At 42.2% G+C, this 20154-nt stretch overlaps 1 protein-coding gene across 3 annotated transcripts in view; it reads right to left on the minus strand.

Moving 5' to 3' along the window:
* Positions 1-19910, minus strand: part of Il31ra (interleukin 31 receptor A) — a 46617-nt gene extending 26707 nt beyond the window's left edge. The window contains exons 1-4 of one of the 3 annotated variants that reach the window (XM_027401474.2): positions 18736-19910; positions 15660-15809; positions 5854-5971; positions 3182-3348 (exon numbers count right to left, since the gene is read on the minus strand). In XM_027401474.2, the coding sequence (XP_027257275.1) occupies positions 3182-3348; positions 5854-5971; positions 15660-15714 (340 nt within the window). In that variant the 5' untranslated portion in view covers positions 15715-15809; positions 18736-19910. The other 2 variants (XM_027401473.2, XM_027401475.2) reach the window with 2 other exon arrangements.
* Between the last annotated feature and the right edge of the window lie 244 nt (positions 19911-20154).

Consider the following 20154-nt stretch of genomic DNA (forward strand, 5'->3'; position numbering starts at 1 on the left):
GAATAAACTACAACTGAACTGTTTATGAAGAGATGTCATAGGCATCAAGCAGGCCTGGGTCCTTGATGATGGAAAAGGGCCACCAGAAAATGCCACTCATTTTCCTTGCACAGTACAACATCATAGCCCCAAATATCTTTTCTCGAAAATATGTGTTTTAATCAAGTGCAGAAGCTCACAGTCATAGTCCCATAATTCGAGAGATTGAGGCAAGAAGATTGAAACAACTTCAAACAACTTCTGTATCTGATTGATACCTTGGCTTAAATAACAAACACAATTTTCTTTTTAAAAAAATCCCAAAGCAAAAAATTTTTAGTTTTCCAAAAGAATGTCATCCAGCTTCTCCGTAGGTCCCTGTATTGGGAGTTTGGTTCTTACCCATGGGTCCTGGAGGGCTGTGTCATTTTAAGGTGTGGTTGCCATTGGGTATTTAAGGGGACAACAGAGCCCTGACTACTACTTCTCTCTTCTGTGTTGTTCTCCAGCCATGAAGTAAATAGCTTTGAGGCAATGGGGACAGCTGGCATGGGCTGAGCCCTCTTTAAACAAGTCTTTTCTCTTTATAAATTGTCTAGACATGTGTTATAGTAACATAAAGCTGATCCATACTGTCAATACTATGTTTAAAAACTATCCCAGGAGGCTAAAGACATGGCTCAGAGTGGGTAGTGCTACCACAGAGGACCCAAGCTCAGTTCCCAGCACATGTGTCAGGCAGCCCACAGTCACCTTCAGCTCCAGGAGATTCAACTCCTGGGGGCCCCAAAAGCACCTGGACCCATGTGTGTGCACACACCCACATCACCGAGACACATATTTCAAATTAAATAAAAGGCATTGTTGTTGCTCTTTTGGCTTTTTGAGGGGCCCACCACTCAGCTCCCATATAACTCAAACACAGAGGTTTACTGGCCTTAGTTTAGCTTGTTGCTAGTCAACTTTTCTTAAATTAACCTGCCTACCTTTTCCCTCTGGGCTTTTAACTTCCTTATTTCTATATATCTTACTTTCCTTCTTACTCCATGGCTGGCTGGATGGTTGGGTGGCTGACCCCTGATGTGTGGGGGACCGAATATCCCTGTTATGGAATATTTTGGGTCTGTCAACAGCGGTGGCACCAGGAATCTCTGGCCCACTATTGTATTGTTAATGTCAGCAGGGCTACTTTTGTTTACCATGGCCTCAGGATAATATGCCTCCTTATTTGCATATCTATGCACCTAAGCATCTGTATAGGCCTGCACCTGGGCAGGGAGATCAGAGGTTTGTGAGTAACTTGAGGACAGAAGGTTAGAAGTGAAGAGAGGAGAACAAAGAGAGAAATGGTTGCCTCCTAGTATTAGCAGGATGGTTAAGAGACACCAGAAAAGATGGCTAATAAAGAAATGATTCTAGTTCCACAACATGGAACTGAAAGCTCTCTGAAGATGACAAGATGCCTGTGTTTGGTCTTTATCGCCATTGGGTTGCTCGAAGCTTCCAGGTCCATACACCCCCACTCAGGTAGAACCTCATGGACTAAGGCTAAGACATGCTGGGTCACGACACTGATGTCCTCCTCTCCTTGCTCTCTCTCATTCCTCCTTCCTTCCTCTCTCCCTGCCAGCCCCACCTATCCTCGCTATTGTCCATTCATCTCTTTATTAGGACCACCAGGTGTTTTAGACAGGCACAGTAACACAGCTTCACAGAGTTAAACAAATGCAGCATAAACAAAAGCCACACACCTGAAAATAATATTCTACCACAAGGCACCTTTTAAAAAGTGAACTCAATGGGCTGGGCATGGTAGTCCAGGTTTATAATCCTAGCCCCTGAGAGGTGAAGGATATGAGAACCAGGGGTTCAAATTTAGTCTTAGCTCTAGAGTGTGAGGTCAAACTGCCCCAAAGCACGGAAATCAAACAAACAAAACAATTACTAGGAAGGGACCAATGTGTAGCAATTTAAAAACCTTAGAAGAAAACACAGCAATAAATTAAGGTTGGTCTGGAAGGCAGTGTTGCACGCCTTTAGTCCCAGCACTTGGAAGGCAGAGACAGGCGGATCTCTGTGAGCTCGAGTCCAGCCTGGTCTACAAGGGGCTAGTTCCAGGACAACCTCCAAAGCTACAGAGAAACCATGTCTCGAAAAACCAAAAAAAAAAAAAGGAAAGAAATTAACGTTGATAATGATTTCTTTCTTAGATGCAATACCTGAAATACAAGCAACAACAGAGAAACAGTTGATTTCATCAAAGTTATTTTGTTATCTAAAAAGACACCATCAAAAAATTTAAAGGATCATCCAAAGGTAGAAAATATGTGTAAATCACCTATTCCAAATAGAAACTTTAAAACACAATATAGCCGTTGGCAGAGGTGACACATGCCTTTAATCCCAATTCAACCATTAAAATGGAAGAGTCCTAATAAATGACAAATTTGAAAACATTATAGAAGCCAGATTTTTTTAAAAAAGGCCACATATTACATGACTCTATTTATATGAAATGCTCCTAATAGGCAAATTTATAGGGATAAAAAACATGTTTGAGGTTGCTAGATGTTGGAGGAAAAGGTAAATAACTGATTGGGAACTTGCTACTGATAAGTGTGGTTTTTCTTATTACATTGAATTTAATCCTATTGCTGAAATAGTGGTAATATTCACACAATTTTGTGTATATAATAAATTCACTGAATTGCACACTTTAACACTTTGAATTTATAGTATATTAGTTATATTTAAATGAAGCAGTTACTTTAAATTATATGGTAAAGAAGTGACTTTTTGAAAAAAGCCTGAAAGATGACAATTGGCGTCACTTTTTAAAAATAAGAGTTCCTCTTTTCCTTCATGAGCAGTGATGACATGTTGGGGAGGGCCCTGTTTATTTCTCTGAGAACCATTCATGTCGCATACTGCAAAAAAGATCAATGGTCAGCCAGAAACCTTGTTTATCATTCTCTTTTCTCAATGAATTGCACATCTACTCCCTCCTCTTGTCCCTTTCTTTCTCCTTCCCTCTCGTCCCCCCTCCCTTCTTTAATACTACGTACCTTTTATAGGCCCAACAGCATATAACTATTATTCCCTCAAACTCAGTCTGCATTTGAGCTCAAAGATTCCTCTATTCTGAAAAGGAAGTCAAGAGTAATTATTCAGTTTCACTACACCTATATCATCAGCCACTCACGTATGTGGTCCAAGTTCCAGCTTGTGATGTCAGATTTCACTTTCCCATCTCCATTTTGAGCTTCTACTTCAACAGTGCAGATATCTGGGGGTAATACTATACACGGACGGAGAAAAGAATGTGACGCCTTTGTAGTGTGATTAGTGCAACTGCTTTTTCCAAAGGAGCTTTGAAAGAAAAAAGAATTCAACATGAGTTCAGTAAAGATGTTGGAAAATAAAATCATACTTAAAAGTACTAAGCAGTATTTGTTAGTTTTGCTCTGTGTTTCTCAGGATAATTGTATGGTCCAGGATTTGGTGCCCATCTCTGCCAAGGGTACCTGCTTCCTGCCTGCCTGAGATGCTGTAAACCACAGACCTGGAGACCTGCCAGACTATACAACCATGCATTCCTGCCATCAGAAACAACAGATTGCTGGAAGTCAAGATTATAACCAAACCTGTAGAATATGTCAGAACACATTCCTCTTTTACAGATGGTTCAAATTCCAGACTAGAATCAGAATATCAAAGCTAGAGCCTTAAGAACTTATCCTTTCAGGCTGGAGAGATAACTCAGCTGTTAAAGCTAGGCTCACAACCAAAAATGTAAGAACTTATCCTTTCAAATCAGGCAGTGGTGGTGCATACCTTTAATGTCAGCACTCAGGAGGCAAAGGTAGGCAGATCTCTGTGAGTTCCAAGCCAGCTTGGTCTACAGGGTGTTTTCCAGGACAGCCAGGGCTGCATAGAGAAACCATCAGAGGGTTTGCTAAATAAATTATAAGTATAAATAATATTTAAAATTATAGCTATTAATATACTCATGGTTACTGGTACGGAAAGATGCCTCACCTCCTAATAGAATACATAGCATGTACAGAATGATCAGTTTTATAAAAACATACATTTATGTGATTTGTCAGAGATGCCTGGAAAGCTCTTCAAAAAACATTTAAATTATTGCCTTCTGATGGTGCAATTAAAAACATTCATGTGTTTCATGCTGAAATTTTTAATCATCTATATAATCATTTTAAAAACTCATTAAGATAGATAGCTATACATTCAGATAAATGACAGATAAGAGATTGACAGGTGATAAAAAGATAGATAACAGAGGATAGGTAGATGGGATTTGAATGAAAATGACCCCATAGGTTCAGATATTTGCATGCTTAGTCCCGAGTTGATGAATCATTTGGAAAGGATTAGGAGGTGTGGCCTTATTAGAGGAGATGTGTCACTGGAGGTGGGCTTTGAGACTTCAAAGGCCCACATCAGGCGGCGCGCGCGTGCGCGCGTGCGTGCGTGCGTGAGTGTGTGTGTGTACACGAGCACGGGCATGTCCATGCGCTCTCTCCCCTCTCTCTCCTCCCTCTTTCATCTCCTCCTCCACACCTCTGTATGCTGTACATGTGGATCAGGGTAAAGTTCTCAGCTACTGCTCCAGCCTGTCATGCTCCCTGCCATAATGATGGACTGACCCTCCGAACTGTAATCAAGTTCCCAATTAAATGTTTTCTTGGTAAGAGTTGCCTTGGTCACCATGTCTCTTCACAGCAATAGAACAGGAAGATGAGAGCAGATGATAAATACATAATAGATAACGATCAGTGACTGATAGCTGATTGATAGACCCTCTCAAGCTGTAATCCTCACATCATTAACAGGAATCGGGTGGGTACATGTGGGAACACAGTCCAGGAATAGAGACTTGTGAGGAGAGTTCTGAGTGCTTGTGTGAACACTCCAGAAAACAAGACAAGAGTCTCGTGACCTCAGTTTCTTCAAAACTCAGAATTGTTCTTGGAATGTGTTCTCATGTTCCTCCTGGATGTAGCAGATAGGAATGAGTTTACTTCAGATTACACATGCTGCTTGTCCTTGTGATTGTATGCAGTTTGACCTCATGAGAACTTTACTCATGTGACCCTGCTTAAGTATAAACTGTCTGGGGATCTGAATAAAATTACTATTGCATGAGACTTTATTCTGCCTCATTTATCAGCTCCATTTTCCAAGGTGTCATATGGCCTATAGATCAGTCACAGGTGGGCACAGTCATAGCCTATATGGTCCTGAAGTTGCAGAGATGTAGCAGAACTGAATAGGAGGCTCAGTTTGCAAGTTGCCAGTGTGTGCTAGGGAGGGGCAGAGCTTAGATGTGGAATCTGAGGATGAGGACCTGGAGGGTTTCTCATGCAAAAATGGCTCCTGCGGTAGTGTTTTGGCACAGGCATAGGCTCTAGGAGGAGTTGTGTTTGAATACTAGCTTTGTTTTCAGTAGCCTTGTGACTCCAACTAGTTCCTACCCCTCTCTGTGCTGAAATGTTCTGTAAAATGAGGGAGATAATGTTTGCACCGAGTAGGTGTCTGTGCAGGATGAAGTAAGTGAAGCCTCATGTGGTAACTCTATGAATGGAGTAATCAGTAAGTGTGGCCTATGATGGCTGCTAGCACTGTGGTTAATGTTTGCAGGTACTCATGTCACAACTTAAAAACTAACAGCCATGAGGCAGTCCACATGTCCTCCCTCTTCCCCAGGGGGAAGATTTGTACTGTTTTTCTTTTTTTTCTTTTCTCTATGTAAATATAAAGTAGACTTCTCTTTAATGTACATATTCATGAATGAACACACACACACAGTCTCTGCCCCCTGTTGAGAGCACATGCAGTTCCCACACTTACTAAGTCATCCTCACAGTGTAGTTGGTATCACCCGTTTCCTCCTCTGGACTCCAAGTGCAAGTCAAACTTCTGCCAAAGTATAAGACGCAGGAAATGTTCTCAGGCTTAGCTGGCAGGACTGGGGTAAAGTCACAGAAACACAACTTTAGTGTACAAGAACCATCCTTAGCACTCGATAGTTTAATCAACACCTTCCAAATGGCATTTGCTAGGTGCAGCCTTCAATCAGACTCAGGGAAAGTCTGTCACACTTCAGATATCCCCTTTGAAGAGTTAGATTTCTACTTAAAAAATACCTTTTACGTTCCTAACAAAAATAAGCACTTAGAAGCAAAACCTACATTATAAGTAAACATTAGAAATAGGTAAACTACTAGGCAAGGCATCAAATGAACTATTCAGAGTAAGTGATTGTGATATGAACTTAAGAAAAATTCAAAAATGCTGATCTATGCCATACCTTTGTGCACCAGGCATTTTTCCCTAAAGGAAACAAGTCTTAAGAGCTGATGCTCCTAGTAGCTCCATACTGAACAGGAAAAACACAAAATGCTTCACTCTGAACAGGGGTCTAGAGCCATAAGGGGTCCTAAACAGTAGAAGTTACACATTCATAAACAGTAATGGAAATAAATGACATTGTCAGAACATAGTCCAAGAATGGAGTTGTGTCCTCTATGCTTGTGAGAAAATTCCAGAAAACAAGAGTCTTGTGACCTCAGTTTCTTTAAAACATGGAATTGTTTTTGGAATGCATTTTTTGTGCTTCTCCCAGGTATAGCAGATAGGAGTGAGTTTACTTCAGATTATTCATTACAACTGGCTATTGTTATTTATAAGCCTCTATGGGAAAACATGTTTTTACCATGTGTGGCTTGTCCTTGTGATTGTACACTTTACTTGGGTGACTCTTAACCTTCAGAGTATAAATTGTCTGATGCTCTGAATAAAGTTGACTATTGCATGAGACTTTAGTTGACCTCATTTATTGGTTTCATTCTCCCAGGCCCCACCACCTCCAAAACGATGACATTACATCTTCATTTCTCACTAACCCATGTGAAATTTAAAATTTACTTTCATCATGAACGCAGTCAACAAACTGTGGAAGCAGTCATTACCTTTGACTTATTAGTTTAAATATCATGAATTTTTATATTTTATTTCAGTTGTATATAGCATGAAATATAAAATAACAATGTCATAATTTCTAAGTTAAGGTAGTGATTAGACTTGATTATTATTGGGCATAAATTAAATCTTACTAAGATATTTAGAATAAGTGTCATAAATTTTTTTTTGAAAATTTGACTTCTAACATATGTGGATTCCTTTGTGATCTTATGTTGTTTTTTGCTTTTGTTTTTGTTTTGTATCTACACATATTATTTTGAAAAGGGGGGGCTCATCAGTTGCATCAGGTGACCACAGATTTCTTGCATATATACAAATGCAGTAACTGAGGACAATTTTATACTAAGGGCAATGTTCAGCTGATAAGCTCCAACTAATGTCTTTCAACTGTTTGACAAAATATTTAAAGAGATGATATATTTGAGAAAGGAAATCAGCTTAACTTATGATCACATAATGAGAGACTTACCAATACAGAGTCAGGTATAGATATAAGGGTATTTATTAGGGAGATGCCTTACTTACAGAGCAACCTAGCCAACCAGTAGGGCAAGGAGTAAATGCACCAAGCCAATGATGAAAAGGAAGAAGGGGCTTCAATGTGCGCACCCTTCACTCTTAAACCTTCCCCATGTCACCTTGACCACACCCTGACAGGCGTGGTCAGGCATACCTGTAGCTGCCCCTTAGGAGGCATGGTTACTGTGTCTCCCTACAATCACACAATAAATCAAGCCTTAAAGCATCCTAGAAAGGAAGTCTCTATCTGACAAGGAATAGGAAAGGCTGGGTTGGGGAGGCTGCTCAGTGGGTAAGAGAGCTTTCTACAGAAGCTTAAGAACCTGGTTCAGTTTCCTAGCATTTGCATAAGCAGCTGGACAAGGCTGCTCATGAGCTTTGAACCAGCTCTGTGGAGGAAGAAAATGGGAGGATTGCTGGATCTTACTGGCTGCCAGCCTGGCTTCAGATTCTCACCATAAGAGACCTGAAGAGAATAAGACAGAGAATTAAAAAGCAGGACACCCAATATCCTCTTCTGTCCTTGGTATGGGTATAAGCACCTGCATGAGCACATACACACACACACACACACACACACACACACACACATGCACATACACATGGGCAGGCACACTCACACACACAGGCACACGCATGCACTCTTACAGGAGAGAAGAGGAGGAGACATTGATGGTAGTAGCAACTCATCCCTCCCTCCAGCAAGGACCAATTAAAGAGGAGAGTGGAATGAAAGGAGGGCATGGTAAGATAAATATGCAAATGAGTCCAATCAACCATCTTGGGCTGGTACCCTAATTTACAGGGCTCAGCATTGAAAGGTGGGCAAGTCTAGAAGAAGTGAGATTTTGGCACCAAATCCAGCAAGGCATCTACGTCCTGAGTGGTAGAGGGGTGGCCTAGAGCAACAGGTGAGCTGCCTCTTATAGCATCCAGAGATTCAGAATTCTTCTTGAGCTTCAGGTTTGGTGTGGGCTGAGGGTTGATCTGTAAGACTAAAGTAGGCCTAGGATTAGGATGAAGAGTTTTCTATACACAGAGGAACTTCCAGACCTGTTGGGACCCTTTTGGGGTCTGCTGATCATCTCATGACTAAGGGTGACCTATTGTGCCCTTCAGGTCTGCTGTCTCCTTCAGCCTCTCCTAAAGAGCAGAGGGGCAGAGTAATGTTCCCAGTCATAGAGACAGTTATTCCCCAAGGCCAGAATCAGAGAGAGCATACCCCTCTTAATTTTAAGGATATTAAATAGCTGAAAGAGGTGGTTATGGCTTACGGGCCTCATGCCCCTTTTAATCTGGCTGTTTTTTAATCCTTTGAGGCCTTGAATTGCACCCCCAGTGGATTGGCAACAATTATGTCAAGCTGCACTGTCCGGGGCAGATTATTTGATTTGGAGAGGTGACTTCTTAGAACTATGTAACCAAATGGCACATGGCTGAAGGATTCCCCAAAAGGAATTCAGAAATGCTTACTGACACGGGAGCCTATGCAGACCTATGCAGCAAATTCTTTATGATTCAGCTGTATATGCACAGATCTCAGCGGCTGCTGACCATGTATGGAAAGCCTTACATAACAAGACCATAGGAGACCAACTTTCTAAGGTCCTACAGGGACCATCTGAATCTTATTCTGACTTTGTGGAATTGCTCCTACTACTTGCAGTGCATATATTTGGGGATCCTGATAATGCCAAGCCTATAGTTAGACAACTAGCTTTAGAAAATTCCAACAAGTATTTTAAAGAGGCTTTATGTCCTCACAAGGCCAGAAGCCTCAATAATTACATTCACATTTGTAGAGATACAGATGGACATCACATTATGGGACAAGTTATTGTTTCTGCTATACAGAAAAATAGGAAAGTCAATGAGGAAGCCAGACCTAAGACATGCTTTGGATTCAGGCAGTCGGGTCACTTCAAGAAAAATTGTCCTGCTAAGGACTCTGCACCCCCTCACCCAGGGCCAGGTCTTTGTTCCCACTGTAAAAAGGGGTATCATTGGGACAGTAAATGTCAGTCAAAGACTGATGTACAGGGTAACCCTCTGCCACCTCCAGGAAACTGGATTGGGGCCCACTCTGGGTCTCTTACTCCCAGGTGTATGGAGCCTTGGATACACCGGTTTCCCGCCCTATTCAGGTCCTACCCCAGAGGAACCCCTTTGTATCCAGGACCTTGTCAGAGGTACCCCAGGAAGTGCAGGACTGGACCTCTGCTCCTCCACCAGAGCAGTATTGACTCCTCAGATGGGACCCCAAGCTTTGAGCATGGGAGTCAAAGGCCCTTTACCACCGGGCTCAATTGGGTTGATTTTAAGAAGTAGTGCTCTACTTCAGGGAGTTAGGGTAATTCCAGGAGTGATTGATGAAGATACTGAAGGAGAGATCAAAATTATGGTGGAAGCTGTTAATACCCCAAGGTGCTTGAGTTGCTCAGTTAGTTCTGTCCCCTAAATTTGCAACTAATAACCCTTTCCTTAACAGGAAAAGGGGGGTTTGGATCTACAGGACCCATGGCATGCTGGGTGTCCACTCTGGAGTCCAGACCCTTGATGACCCTGACTATTGAAGGGCGGACCTTTCAGGGGCTTTTGGACAAGGGCACTAACATGTCTGTCATTTCCCTCAACCATTGGCCTAAGACTTGGCCCCTGTAAGAATCAAATAGTAGTTCACAGGGCCATAGGCATAGCTAAGTGAGCTAGTAAAAGTTCCTGTCTGCTAACTTGGAAGGATGATGAGGGACACTCTGGTATATTTCAGGCCTTCATTTTGTCTCACATCCCAATTAATTTGTGGGGCAGAAATGTCCTAGAAGCCATGGGGGTCATACTGGCCATGCCTCCTGTACAGCACATGCTTAGAGAGCAAGGCTATTGCCCAGGAAAAGGGATTGGGAAGAATTTACAGGGCGACCCCCTGCCTGTATCAGATAAACCCCAGTGGAGGGCCTGTGGAGACTGGAGAGGATTGGGACATTTTTAATGGGGGCCATTGTTCCACAGCCTCATATATCTCCAATTCCTCTCACCTGGAAAAGTGATGAACCTGTTGGGTAGAACAATGGCCCGTATCTAAAATAAAGTTGAAGGCTGCTCATGCCCTGGTCCAGGAACAACTCAATGCCAGTAACACTGTCTCTTCTACCTTTCCCTGGAATACCCCCATATTTGTTGTTAAGAAAAAAATCAGGTAAATGGAAACTATTACAAGACTTGAGACAGGTTAATAAGACCATGATGCCCACAGGTATCACTCATCCAGAGATGCCAACCCCTGTGGCCATCCCAAAAAACTGGCACTTGCTTGTGATAGATTTAAAGGATTGTTTTTTCAACATTCCTCTGCACCCTGCTGATTGTCAATGCTTTGCTTTCAGTGTTCCACATTTAAATTTAAGAGAGCCTTATAAGAGGTATCAGTGGGTAGTTTTGCCTCAAGGCATGGCTAATAGCCCTACCATGTGTCAAGTTTGTTTCTCAAGCTACACAGCCAGACAAAAATATCCTCAATTGTATATAATTAATTATATGGATGATTTATTATTGGCAGCTCAAAAAAAAGCTATTACTATCTGCTTTTGGAGATCTTCAGAACATCTTAGGATTGGCTGGTTTACAAATAGCAACAGGGAAGATACAAAAAGAATTTCCATATCATTATCTAGGACATCACTTGCTTCATAATGGGGTGTACCCTCAAAAGATTAGTCTTTGGCTGGACACCCTTCAAATTTTAAATGGTTTTCAGAGGCTTCTTGGTGATATTAATTGGATCAGACCTAGTTTAAAAATTACTATGGGCAACTTAAACCTCTCTTTGATATATTACAAGGTGATTCAGATCCCAACTCTCCTCAAGTCCTTACTACAGCAGGATGGGAGTGCATCCATTTGATTGAAAAGGCCTTAGAAGGAGCTAATTTGGATTATATAGATTATGCCCAATCTTTAAAATTATTAGTGTTTTGTTCTGCTCATGCTCCTACAGGAGTTTTTTTTGTTTGTTTGTTTGTTTGTTTTTTTTTTTTTTTTTGCAAGAGAGTCCTATTCCTTGGGTTCATTCTCAGGCCTCCCCATGTAAATTAATGGTATCCTACCCCCAAGCTATAGTTGCACTCCTATTTAAAGCACAAAAGATTGCTTTACAGACTTTGGGTAAGGAGCCAGATCAGGTTGTTAAAACCTTCGTACCATCAGCAAATAAAGTGCCTACAAAATAATAGTTATGATTGGGCCACTTTTCTCTCTGCTACCCAGAGTGATTTTGATAATCATTACCCATCCAATAAAATAATCTGGTTTCCTTTTTTAAGATGCATCCTTTGATTTTCCCAAATATTATAGTCTCTCAGCCTACTTCCAAGGGGTGAGTGGTTTTCACAGATGGTTCTTCAAAAGGGACAGCTGTAGTTGTATCTTATCCTGTCAGTAAGACAGCCAGAATTGCTACAGCTTCTGCCCAAATGGCTGAACTTTTTAGCCTTGGCCATGGCTCTACAACTCTTCCCCAGGGAAGCACTAAACATCTATACTGATAGTCAATATGTAACTCAAATTGTCCAACCCTTGGAGACAGCTGCCTATGTTGCCCCCGTCTCCAGAGTACAAGAGAGTTTGTTACAGATACAGGGTGTGCTATAGCAACAGAGCAAAGCTGTATTTGTGGGACATCTTAGGGCCCAAACCCATTTGCCAGGACCCCTCAGTGAAGGAAATCACATGGCCGAAAGATACACTCAAATCATTGCAATTTCACAAGAGCTCACTAGAGCACAATCCTTACATAAGCGCTTTCATCTCAGTGCAGGGCCATTACGCTTTCATACTGGGATAACCAAGGAACAAGCTTTTCAAATAGTTAAAAATTGCCCTCTTTGTGTAGAATTTCTTCCTGTGCCTTACTTGGGAGTTATTCCCTTAGGAGTGTTGCCCAATCATGTATGGCAGATGGATGTAATGCATGTGCCATCCTTTGGTAAATTATAATTTGTCCATGTTTCTGTAGATACTTTTTCCAGATTAATATTTGCCTCTGCCCTTTCTGGTGAAAAGGTAAAAGATGTTAAAAGCCACTGTCCACAGGCTTTTGCTTACATGGGGGGTCCCAAAACAAATTAAGACTGATAATGGCCCCACTTATGTCAGCAGAGGTTTCAATCAATTTTGTCAAGATTTTGAAATTACTCCAAAAACTGGTATTGAAAGACTTAAAAATTAGCAAAGAAATATAGCCCAGAAACTGACCAAGGCTACTACTATGACTTAGTGCCTGGAATTTACCAGCCACCAGCAATTACTCCCTTACAAGGCCATAAGATAACTGGGTACCAAGAATTCCCAGATGGCCACCCTCCCCAAGGGGCTCATGAAGGAAACAGATTGCTCCACTGGCCAATATGTCAATAATTAACAATTAAAGGTCCCTATGAAACAAAGATAGCTACCATTAGTTAGCACATCCTGAGGTCTGCAGGTTTTACAACTGGTGGGGTCAGGAGGCTATCTGATTCCCAGGCCTCCCCTCAAGACAAAGGGCCTCCTAGGAACCCATATTCTGGTCACATATTCAACGGACAGAGAGTTGACGCCCCTCCCTAAGCTTATGGTTTTTGCCTTTAAAAACCACCTGTGCCTGGGGGACAGGGCTGCTCTCTAGCCTGCATGCTGAGAGAGCCCGTTTGTACAAACGTCCACCTTTCATTAAAGCCTCTTGCTATTTGCATCAAGTTTCCGCCTCCTCATGGTGATTGGGGTGGCTGAGGTCCTGGGAAAAGATACTGGAGACCTGAGCTTGGGGGGGGGTGTCTTACAGTATTCCTTACAACCCCCAAGGGCAGGCTATTGTGGAAAATGCCCATCACACTTTAAAAGCATATTTAAAGTAAAGAAGGGGGACCTTGAGGGTCACCTTGGCTCCCCTCACTCTACTCTATCACTCATCCTATATATCTTAAATTTTTTAATTGTGGATGATTCTGGCAACTCCACAGCTTACCGTCATTGGTGGTCCTCTACACAGAAAAGACCTCTGGTTTAATGGAGAGACTTTCCTTTGAGCCTATGGAAAGGGCCAGATCTGGTTTTGGTGTGGGCCCTGGGGGTCTGTTTGTGTTTTCCTACAGGATGACAAGTCCTTAATTTGGGTTCCAGAGCATTGTGTATGCCCAGTTCCTGCTGATATGCATCAGCCATCTTATGACCCATTGGGCCTTAATGAGGAACCTGCCTGTCATGATGCCAGCAGCTCTTCAGAGTCAGGCGTGGCTGGTTATGGTCGGCTCCAACCTTAGCCTGGGTAAGGCAGCCAGCAGTAAGGATTTAGAAGAAACAAATTTCCTGATTGTTGGCCTTAAGATCACCCCCTCCCCTCAACCTGGCCCAAGTTGTTGGCCAGATCTGCTTAATTAAGCCAGAAGTCATGCCAACTTTTTCCGGCATGTTCCTTCACAGGCTTTATGCCTGCTTAGATGAGGTCTCTTTGCTGCCCAATTTAAAACTTGCAGTGTGTGTTCTTCCACCCTTTTGTTATGCTCAGTAACCCTCCCCCAAGAGAAGTGCTCAATTGTTCCCTCCAGGAATACCACCTGAAGAAACTGTTGGAATGGGAAAATATCAGCCTTGGTGGTCCGTGTTCCTGGTATCATGCCTATGCCAGTGGAACACCCAGGAAAGAACCAGCTCATCCTTATACGACTAGAGACATTTTTTGACATCAAAGCAGCCATTGTGGCCACTGCCAAAGCCACTATAGTTTCAGGAATGGCTGCCTCTCAGTCACTTCCCACAGCAGGCACACTGGATAGTTCTCAGGGGAGGTTCCCTCTGCCTTAAGTCTCCCAAATAATATCTGCTCCCTACACAAAATTGGGCACTTTCAATTTTAATCAGCAAACTTTCTTTTATTTCCCAAATTACACGGCTCAATTGGCTACTCAATTTACTTAAACTTGTGAGACCAGGGTGCCTCCCCTTTCGGGAGACTCCTCCTTTTTTTGGGGGGGGACTATTACTGACAGGTCAATTTAGGAATGGAGTGGATCGCTAGCCCTCGGGATTAAGAGCCCTGGGCAGCGCCGTTTTTCAGTCCTAGTCTACCCTTGCCACATGAGTTCAGAGTCATTTGTGGACAAAGCAAATCATGCTTTCCTTGACAGCAGACTACCCCTCAAGCACAGGTCTAGCTGAGCCTGCAAGATAAATGAGTAATCAATAACAGGTAAGATTTGGGAGACATCTTTTAACCTAAGACAGAGGGTCTGCCAGGTCTGGGCAGGCTTTTCATTTATGGGTAAGACAGATGTTGACATCCAGGGCAACCTAAGACAGATGCTTATTTTTTGTTTATATATATAAAAGGGGTGACCTGTTGGGACCCTTTTTGGGGTCTGCTGATCATCTCGTGACTAAGGGTAACCCATTGCGGGGGGGGGGGGGGAGACACACACACACTTGCGGGCATGAACCTTGCTTGACCGGAGTATTTTTCCACTGTGGCTGTTTGGTATATAAGTATACTCCCCTTTGAAATAAATGGCATTCTTCTTGCAAGAATGACCCGCTGTCTTGTCTTTAGTCAATCCTCAGATTCCCTCGCTTGAGAACCAGTGAGAAGCATTGTAACAGAGACCAAACAATGTGGTCATGAACTTTAAGGGTAAATACAAACATGATGCCCCAACAGGTAAAGCCACCTGCCCCACAATGAATAACAGAGGAAAGACTGGGCCAGATGGTCCAGAGAAGACCAGTGGAGCAGAAGGATCCATCCCTACCAACCCTGCTATAGTACAAAACCTGCTCTAATGCCCAGATACTATCAGAAGAAGAGAGAACAAGGGAACTGCAGGAATTTTGGAAGTGGAAGTTTTTACCCCCCAAAACATAAGAAACCAGAAGAAAGTAAGTAGGGTTAATAAGATTTAAGGGATTTCTAACCCCTCCTCTATTTCCGCATTTCTGCCTGACTTCTTTTTCAGTGGACAGGGACTTTTTGCTTGATTTAGCTTAATCACAGAAAATAAGGTGTTCCTATTCCTCTGCAATACCTGGAACAATGGGATCTGCATTTTAACTCTGCCAGAGTTAAATGAACTGGACTAAAATCTAGTAATAGTGCACATTACATGGATATTAGAAGGCTGACCTACCTGCCAGGCTGAATTTGCAGAGTAGAGGGAGCATCCACAGTGCCAAGGTCTGCATTGTTCCAGAATTCAGCTGGAGACAGCTCAAAATGTCATCAGTCAAGTGAGAGGTTGCTTCCTGTCTCTCTAACAGCACTACTCCAGTGACAGATTCTAAGCATTTGGGCAAGAAGCAGAGTTTTATTTCCATCCCACTCCATCCCATCCATCCTCCCTCTCATCCCCCATTCCATCCTCCATCCTATCTTATCCCCCATTCCATCCTCTATCCCATCCCATTCCCTATCCCATCCTACTGGTTGTATGTCACAACACAGACCTTTTCATAATTATTACATCAACCCCAGTCCAAATTTTAAAAATGTGTACTGGCAACATGTTTTTCTTTTGTCCACAATGCATGCCACTCTGCAATACCCAAAGCAAATGACCACCAAGAACAGGCCTGAGACAGACAGAAGATAACCACGAATCTATACAGATTGGAAGCCAGCTTCTAGCCTTTGTCTCAGTTACAAAGCTCTGAACCAAATGCAATCACCCAGAGCTTCCCAGAAATTCTATTCTATTTCATGTCTCCAAGTGGTGTGTGTGCCTACCAGGGCCCTTTTCCCATGTAAGATTATGTATTACTTTGCTTTTGTACCTAGTTCTTGGCTTGTAACTCTTTCCCCAAGGCAGACCATAGAAACTGAAGTTTCTTTTTCCTGAGATGAGTCATAGAGACACTAAGAGAAATCCTGATTTCTCCTTTCTTTCCTTTTCTTCCTTTCTTTCTTCCTTGCTTTCTTTGCTGAAACAGGGTTCACACTGTAACTAAGGTAACCCAATAGCTTTATGTGGCCAAGATTGACCTTGGACTCACAGCAGCAATCTTCCTGTCCCAGCTACCTTAAGTGCTAGGATTCCAGGCATGAGTAACCACACCAGCTCCTCCTGCCATCTCTATCTGGCTACTGGGCATACACAAACCCTCTTTATCTACCTGTTCTCCTCCTGTAGGATCAAGAGTCACACAACTCTTGTCATTGCAGAGGGAGCCCACTCCATTCCCTAGAGGAAGAAAGTCTTCACACACAGACTTGCTGTTTTTTTCTATCCAGCCTACTAGCAATCAAGCCTATACAATGGGGGAAACCCAAAGGATATGTATGGCTCCTGGAGCCCTGAGACAAATGAAGATTAAAATGAAGCAGAGGCTTCTGGAGATGTGTGGAAGTTCCAAACCTCGACCTCACACCTTCTCCTATTCGTCTCTATCTGTATGTTTTCTAATAACCTTTCATAATCACCTGATAAGCCTGGTTCTCTGGGTTCAGTGAGTTGTTCAAAAAAATTAGCCACATTCAAGGAGGAAGTCATAACAACAATGACTTATAGTCAATTGTTCCAAAAGCAGAAATAAAATGACCCAAGGCTAGCAACTGCTTTTTGGGGGAGGGAATCTTGGTAGTTTCTGCTTCACCCAGGGGGGTCTGATGTTATCTCCAGGAAGATAGTATCAGAACTTAATTACAGTAGACGACTTTTCTCTGGCATCTGGTGCTACAGAATCAATTGTTTGCTATGTGAAACATCTCCACCCATCTGCTATTAGAATTCTGTGATGACTGTGGTGTAGCAGAAGAAATGAAGGCATTTTGTTTTGCCTACCACATCCTTATTCCTGGCAAGTTAATGACTTTTAGACTTGTGTAAAGACCAATCTATCCTAGGATGCCCGCCCTGAACACCCACTGAACCTTCCTTTGAGCCTCATCCACTGAGCTGCATGAGTGGTTCTCAGAACATACTTGCTGGCTCACCCACATCCTGGTAGCACTGTAAGAATAAAGCCTATTCAGTACAGTGCCTGCTATATGGTAGACATTCAGTATTGCTTATGTAGCATAGCTGATTATAAGGAATAAAACAAATGCTAGCTCAGGGCTAGGAAACTCCAAAGATGAGGTAATATAAAAGCATAACTCATTCCAGGAAGAAATGAACAATGCTACATTTTCCTGTGACAGATCATGGGATATATCTGTGGCATAGGGACAGTGCTAAACAAAACAAACAAACAATCAAATTTCTGAAGAAAGCTACAGGGATAAAATTCTCTTATGTACAAGACGACCAAAATGCCTACTAAATGAAAATACCTAATCAATCTAAATGAGATCTTGGACCTACAGGAATAAAAAATGGTCACGAGTGGTGACACATGCCTGTAATCCCAACACTCAGGAGGCTGAGGTCAAGGTTCAATTGTGAGTTCACCACCAATCTACTCGCCTTAACAAGTTTGAGGACAGTTTAAAAACAAGCTCAATTCCTAAAACTGAGAAAACAGTAAGAAGAACAGAAACGTTATGAATGAAAGCGTGGACTGTTGGTTGTAGAACAGCAACAGTTAATGCCTAATGCTACTCTACAGAATTTCTTCACTTGACATGTAGCCACTTGAATATAAATGAGTATAGGACACCAAGGGAAACATTTAATTTCCCAATGAAGAACAGATAAGTTTTTAAAAGTTTATCATGTGGACCAGCAAGATGGCTTAATGGGTAAAGACATCTGGTGCCAAGCCTGACTATCCAAGTTCAGATCCCAAGCTCCACATAGAAAAGAATTGATCCCTGCAAGCTGTCTTCTGACCTCCAAAGGTACACTGTGATATGCATACACACACAAATGTAATAAAATAATTTAGAGATAAAAACAAACATAAAAAGAAACAAAAATAATCATTGCACAATAACATTCTTCTGCTTCTCATTGTTAGAATTTATATTAATCTGTTTCTAGTTTAGGAGAAAACGTGTCTTTTAGTCTTCACTCCCACTTTATCTACATGTTCAAAAGCATTATTAGAAAGGGAGGGAGGTCCAGATATGGAAATTACATAAAACAGATGATACCAGTCCAATAACTGAATCAATGAATAATTATCTATATAATATAAAGCTAAAACTGTTACCAATAAGATATTTTCATTTCTAAACCTATGGCTATTTTATGCTAAATAGTTTGACATATGATATTTTTAATTAATGCCAATATCACTTCATTCCTTCATTGTGAGAACACTTACCTGTTATCTGTGAAAGTTTAAAAAGAAGCTCACGGCAATATCACAGCCAGGGACACAGCTGGAGAGCTCACAGTTGAAGAGAGTGACTTTCTAGAAACTAGACACACTGGCAGCTGGATTTCTTCGATTCATTTAGCATTGCACACAGGGAGAAGAGCCCAGCTCCCACTTCCAAGAGCTGGGTTGTGGCTTCTTAACACGGCACAAAGATAGGGAGGACAGCCAGAGTAGTTACTTTGTCAAGCTACCAATGCCAGAGTGAACTGCTATTACTGATGGCTGTCATGCTGTAATTCCTCCAGAGAGTTTGAGCACAAAACTGATGAAAATCTTGCGTTTCCTTGTAGGATGACTGTGATCTTAAATATCCCATGGCGATGATAGCTATGCAGGGAGTACACAGAGTAACTACTCCAACAAGCACTGTCCTCAGGATGAGGGCCCCCATTCTAATGTGTGTTTGTCACAGGGACTTTTCCACTTGTCATTCTTACTGTAAAACACCACATCAGAAAGAATTGTCTGTGGGCTGGAAATGTTAATAGATGAGCTTCTGAACTACTCTCCCAGTAGTTCAGAAACAAACTCAGGGACTTCAACCAGTAAATTCTGTGTATGGAGGCAACAGAAGAGCCTGAGTTCATGCAAAACTTCAGCGAAGGACCTGTATATCATCTCAGAGAGGGAGATATGGAAAATCTTTGTAGTTGGATTGCAGGAGAAACAATCCACATGAGAAAATTACAGATGCTTTATTAAGCTAATTAAGACTAAACTGAGTCTCAAAGCCAGCTTGGTCTACAGAGTGAGTGTCAGGACAGGCTCCAAAGCTACACAGAGAAACCCTGTCTCAAAAACAAAACAAAATAAAACAAAAAAAAAGAGAGACTAAACTGAGTCCTCTAGCTGGCTGACCAAGGGCAGGCTCATGCCTAGGAAGAACATTTGCTATTCCATTAGGAGCCTGCCTCCATCTGAATCCCCCCAATATCCTTTGGGCCCTAGTCCTGAAGTGAATAGTACACATCCCTATGAAAGAGGCCCCATGTACTTTGCATCCTCCACCAATAGACTCTGTCCTTATGCTTATTGCAATCCCTTCCTCTAGGTCCTAGCCCTAGGCTATCTTTCTCAGCCAATAGAATTAACAAGTTTAAATTTGGAAGAAAAGTAAACCACGAGGTCAGTCTCTGGAGGCTCCAACTCAGTGCTTGCAAAAACAGCACTGTCTCCAGTTTCAGTCTTCACTTTCTGTGAGTCATCCAACCCTTGCCACAGGCAGTGAGGCTTCACAGATGGTTTAAGAGAAGTGACTCATTGCTTATGAGTAGTTGCTACACAAGCATGAGGACCTGAGTTCAAATCCCTGTAACCCATGTAAAAAGCCAGGCATAGTCACATTTGTGCCTATAACTCCCA

This window comes from Cricetulus griseus, chromosome 2 (genome assembly GCF_003668045.3).
Source record: "Cricetulus griseus strain 17A/GY chromosome 2, alternate assembly CriGri-PICRH-1.0, whole genome shotgun sequence".
Taxonomy (NCBI): Eukaryota; Metazoa; Chordata; class Mammalia; order Rodentia; family Cricetidae; genus Cricetulus; species Cricetulus griseus.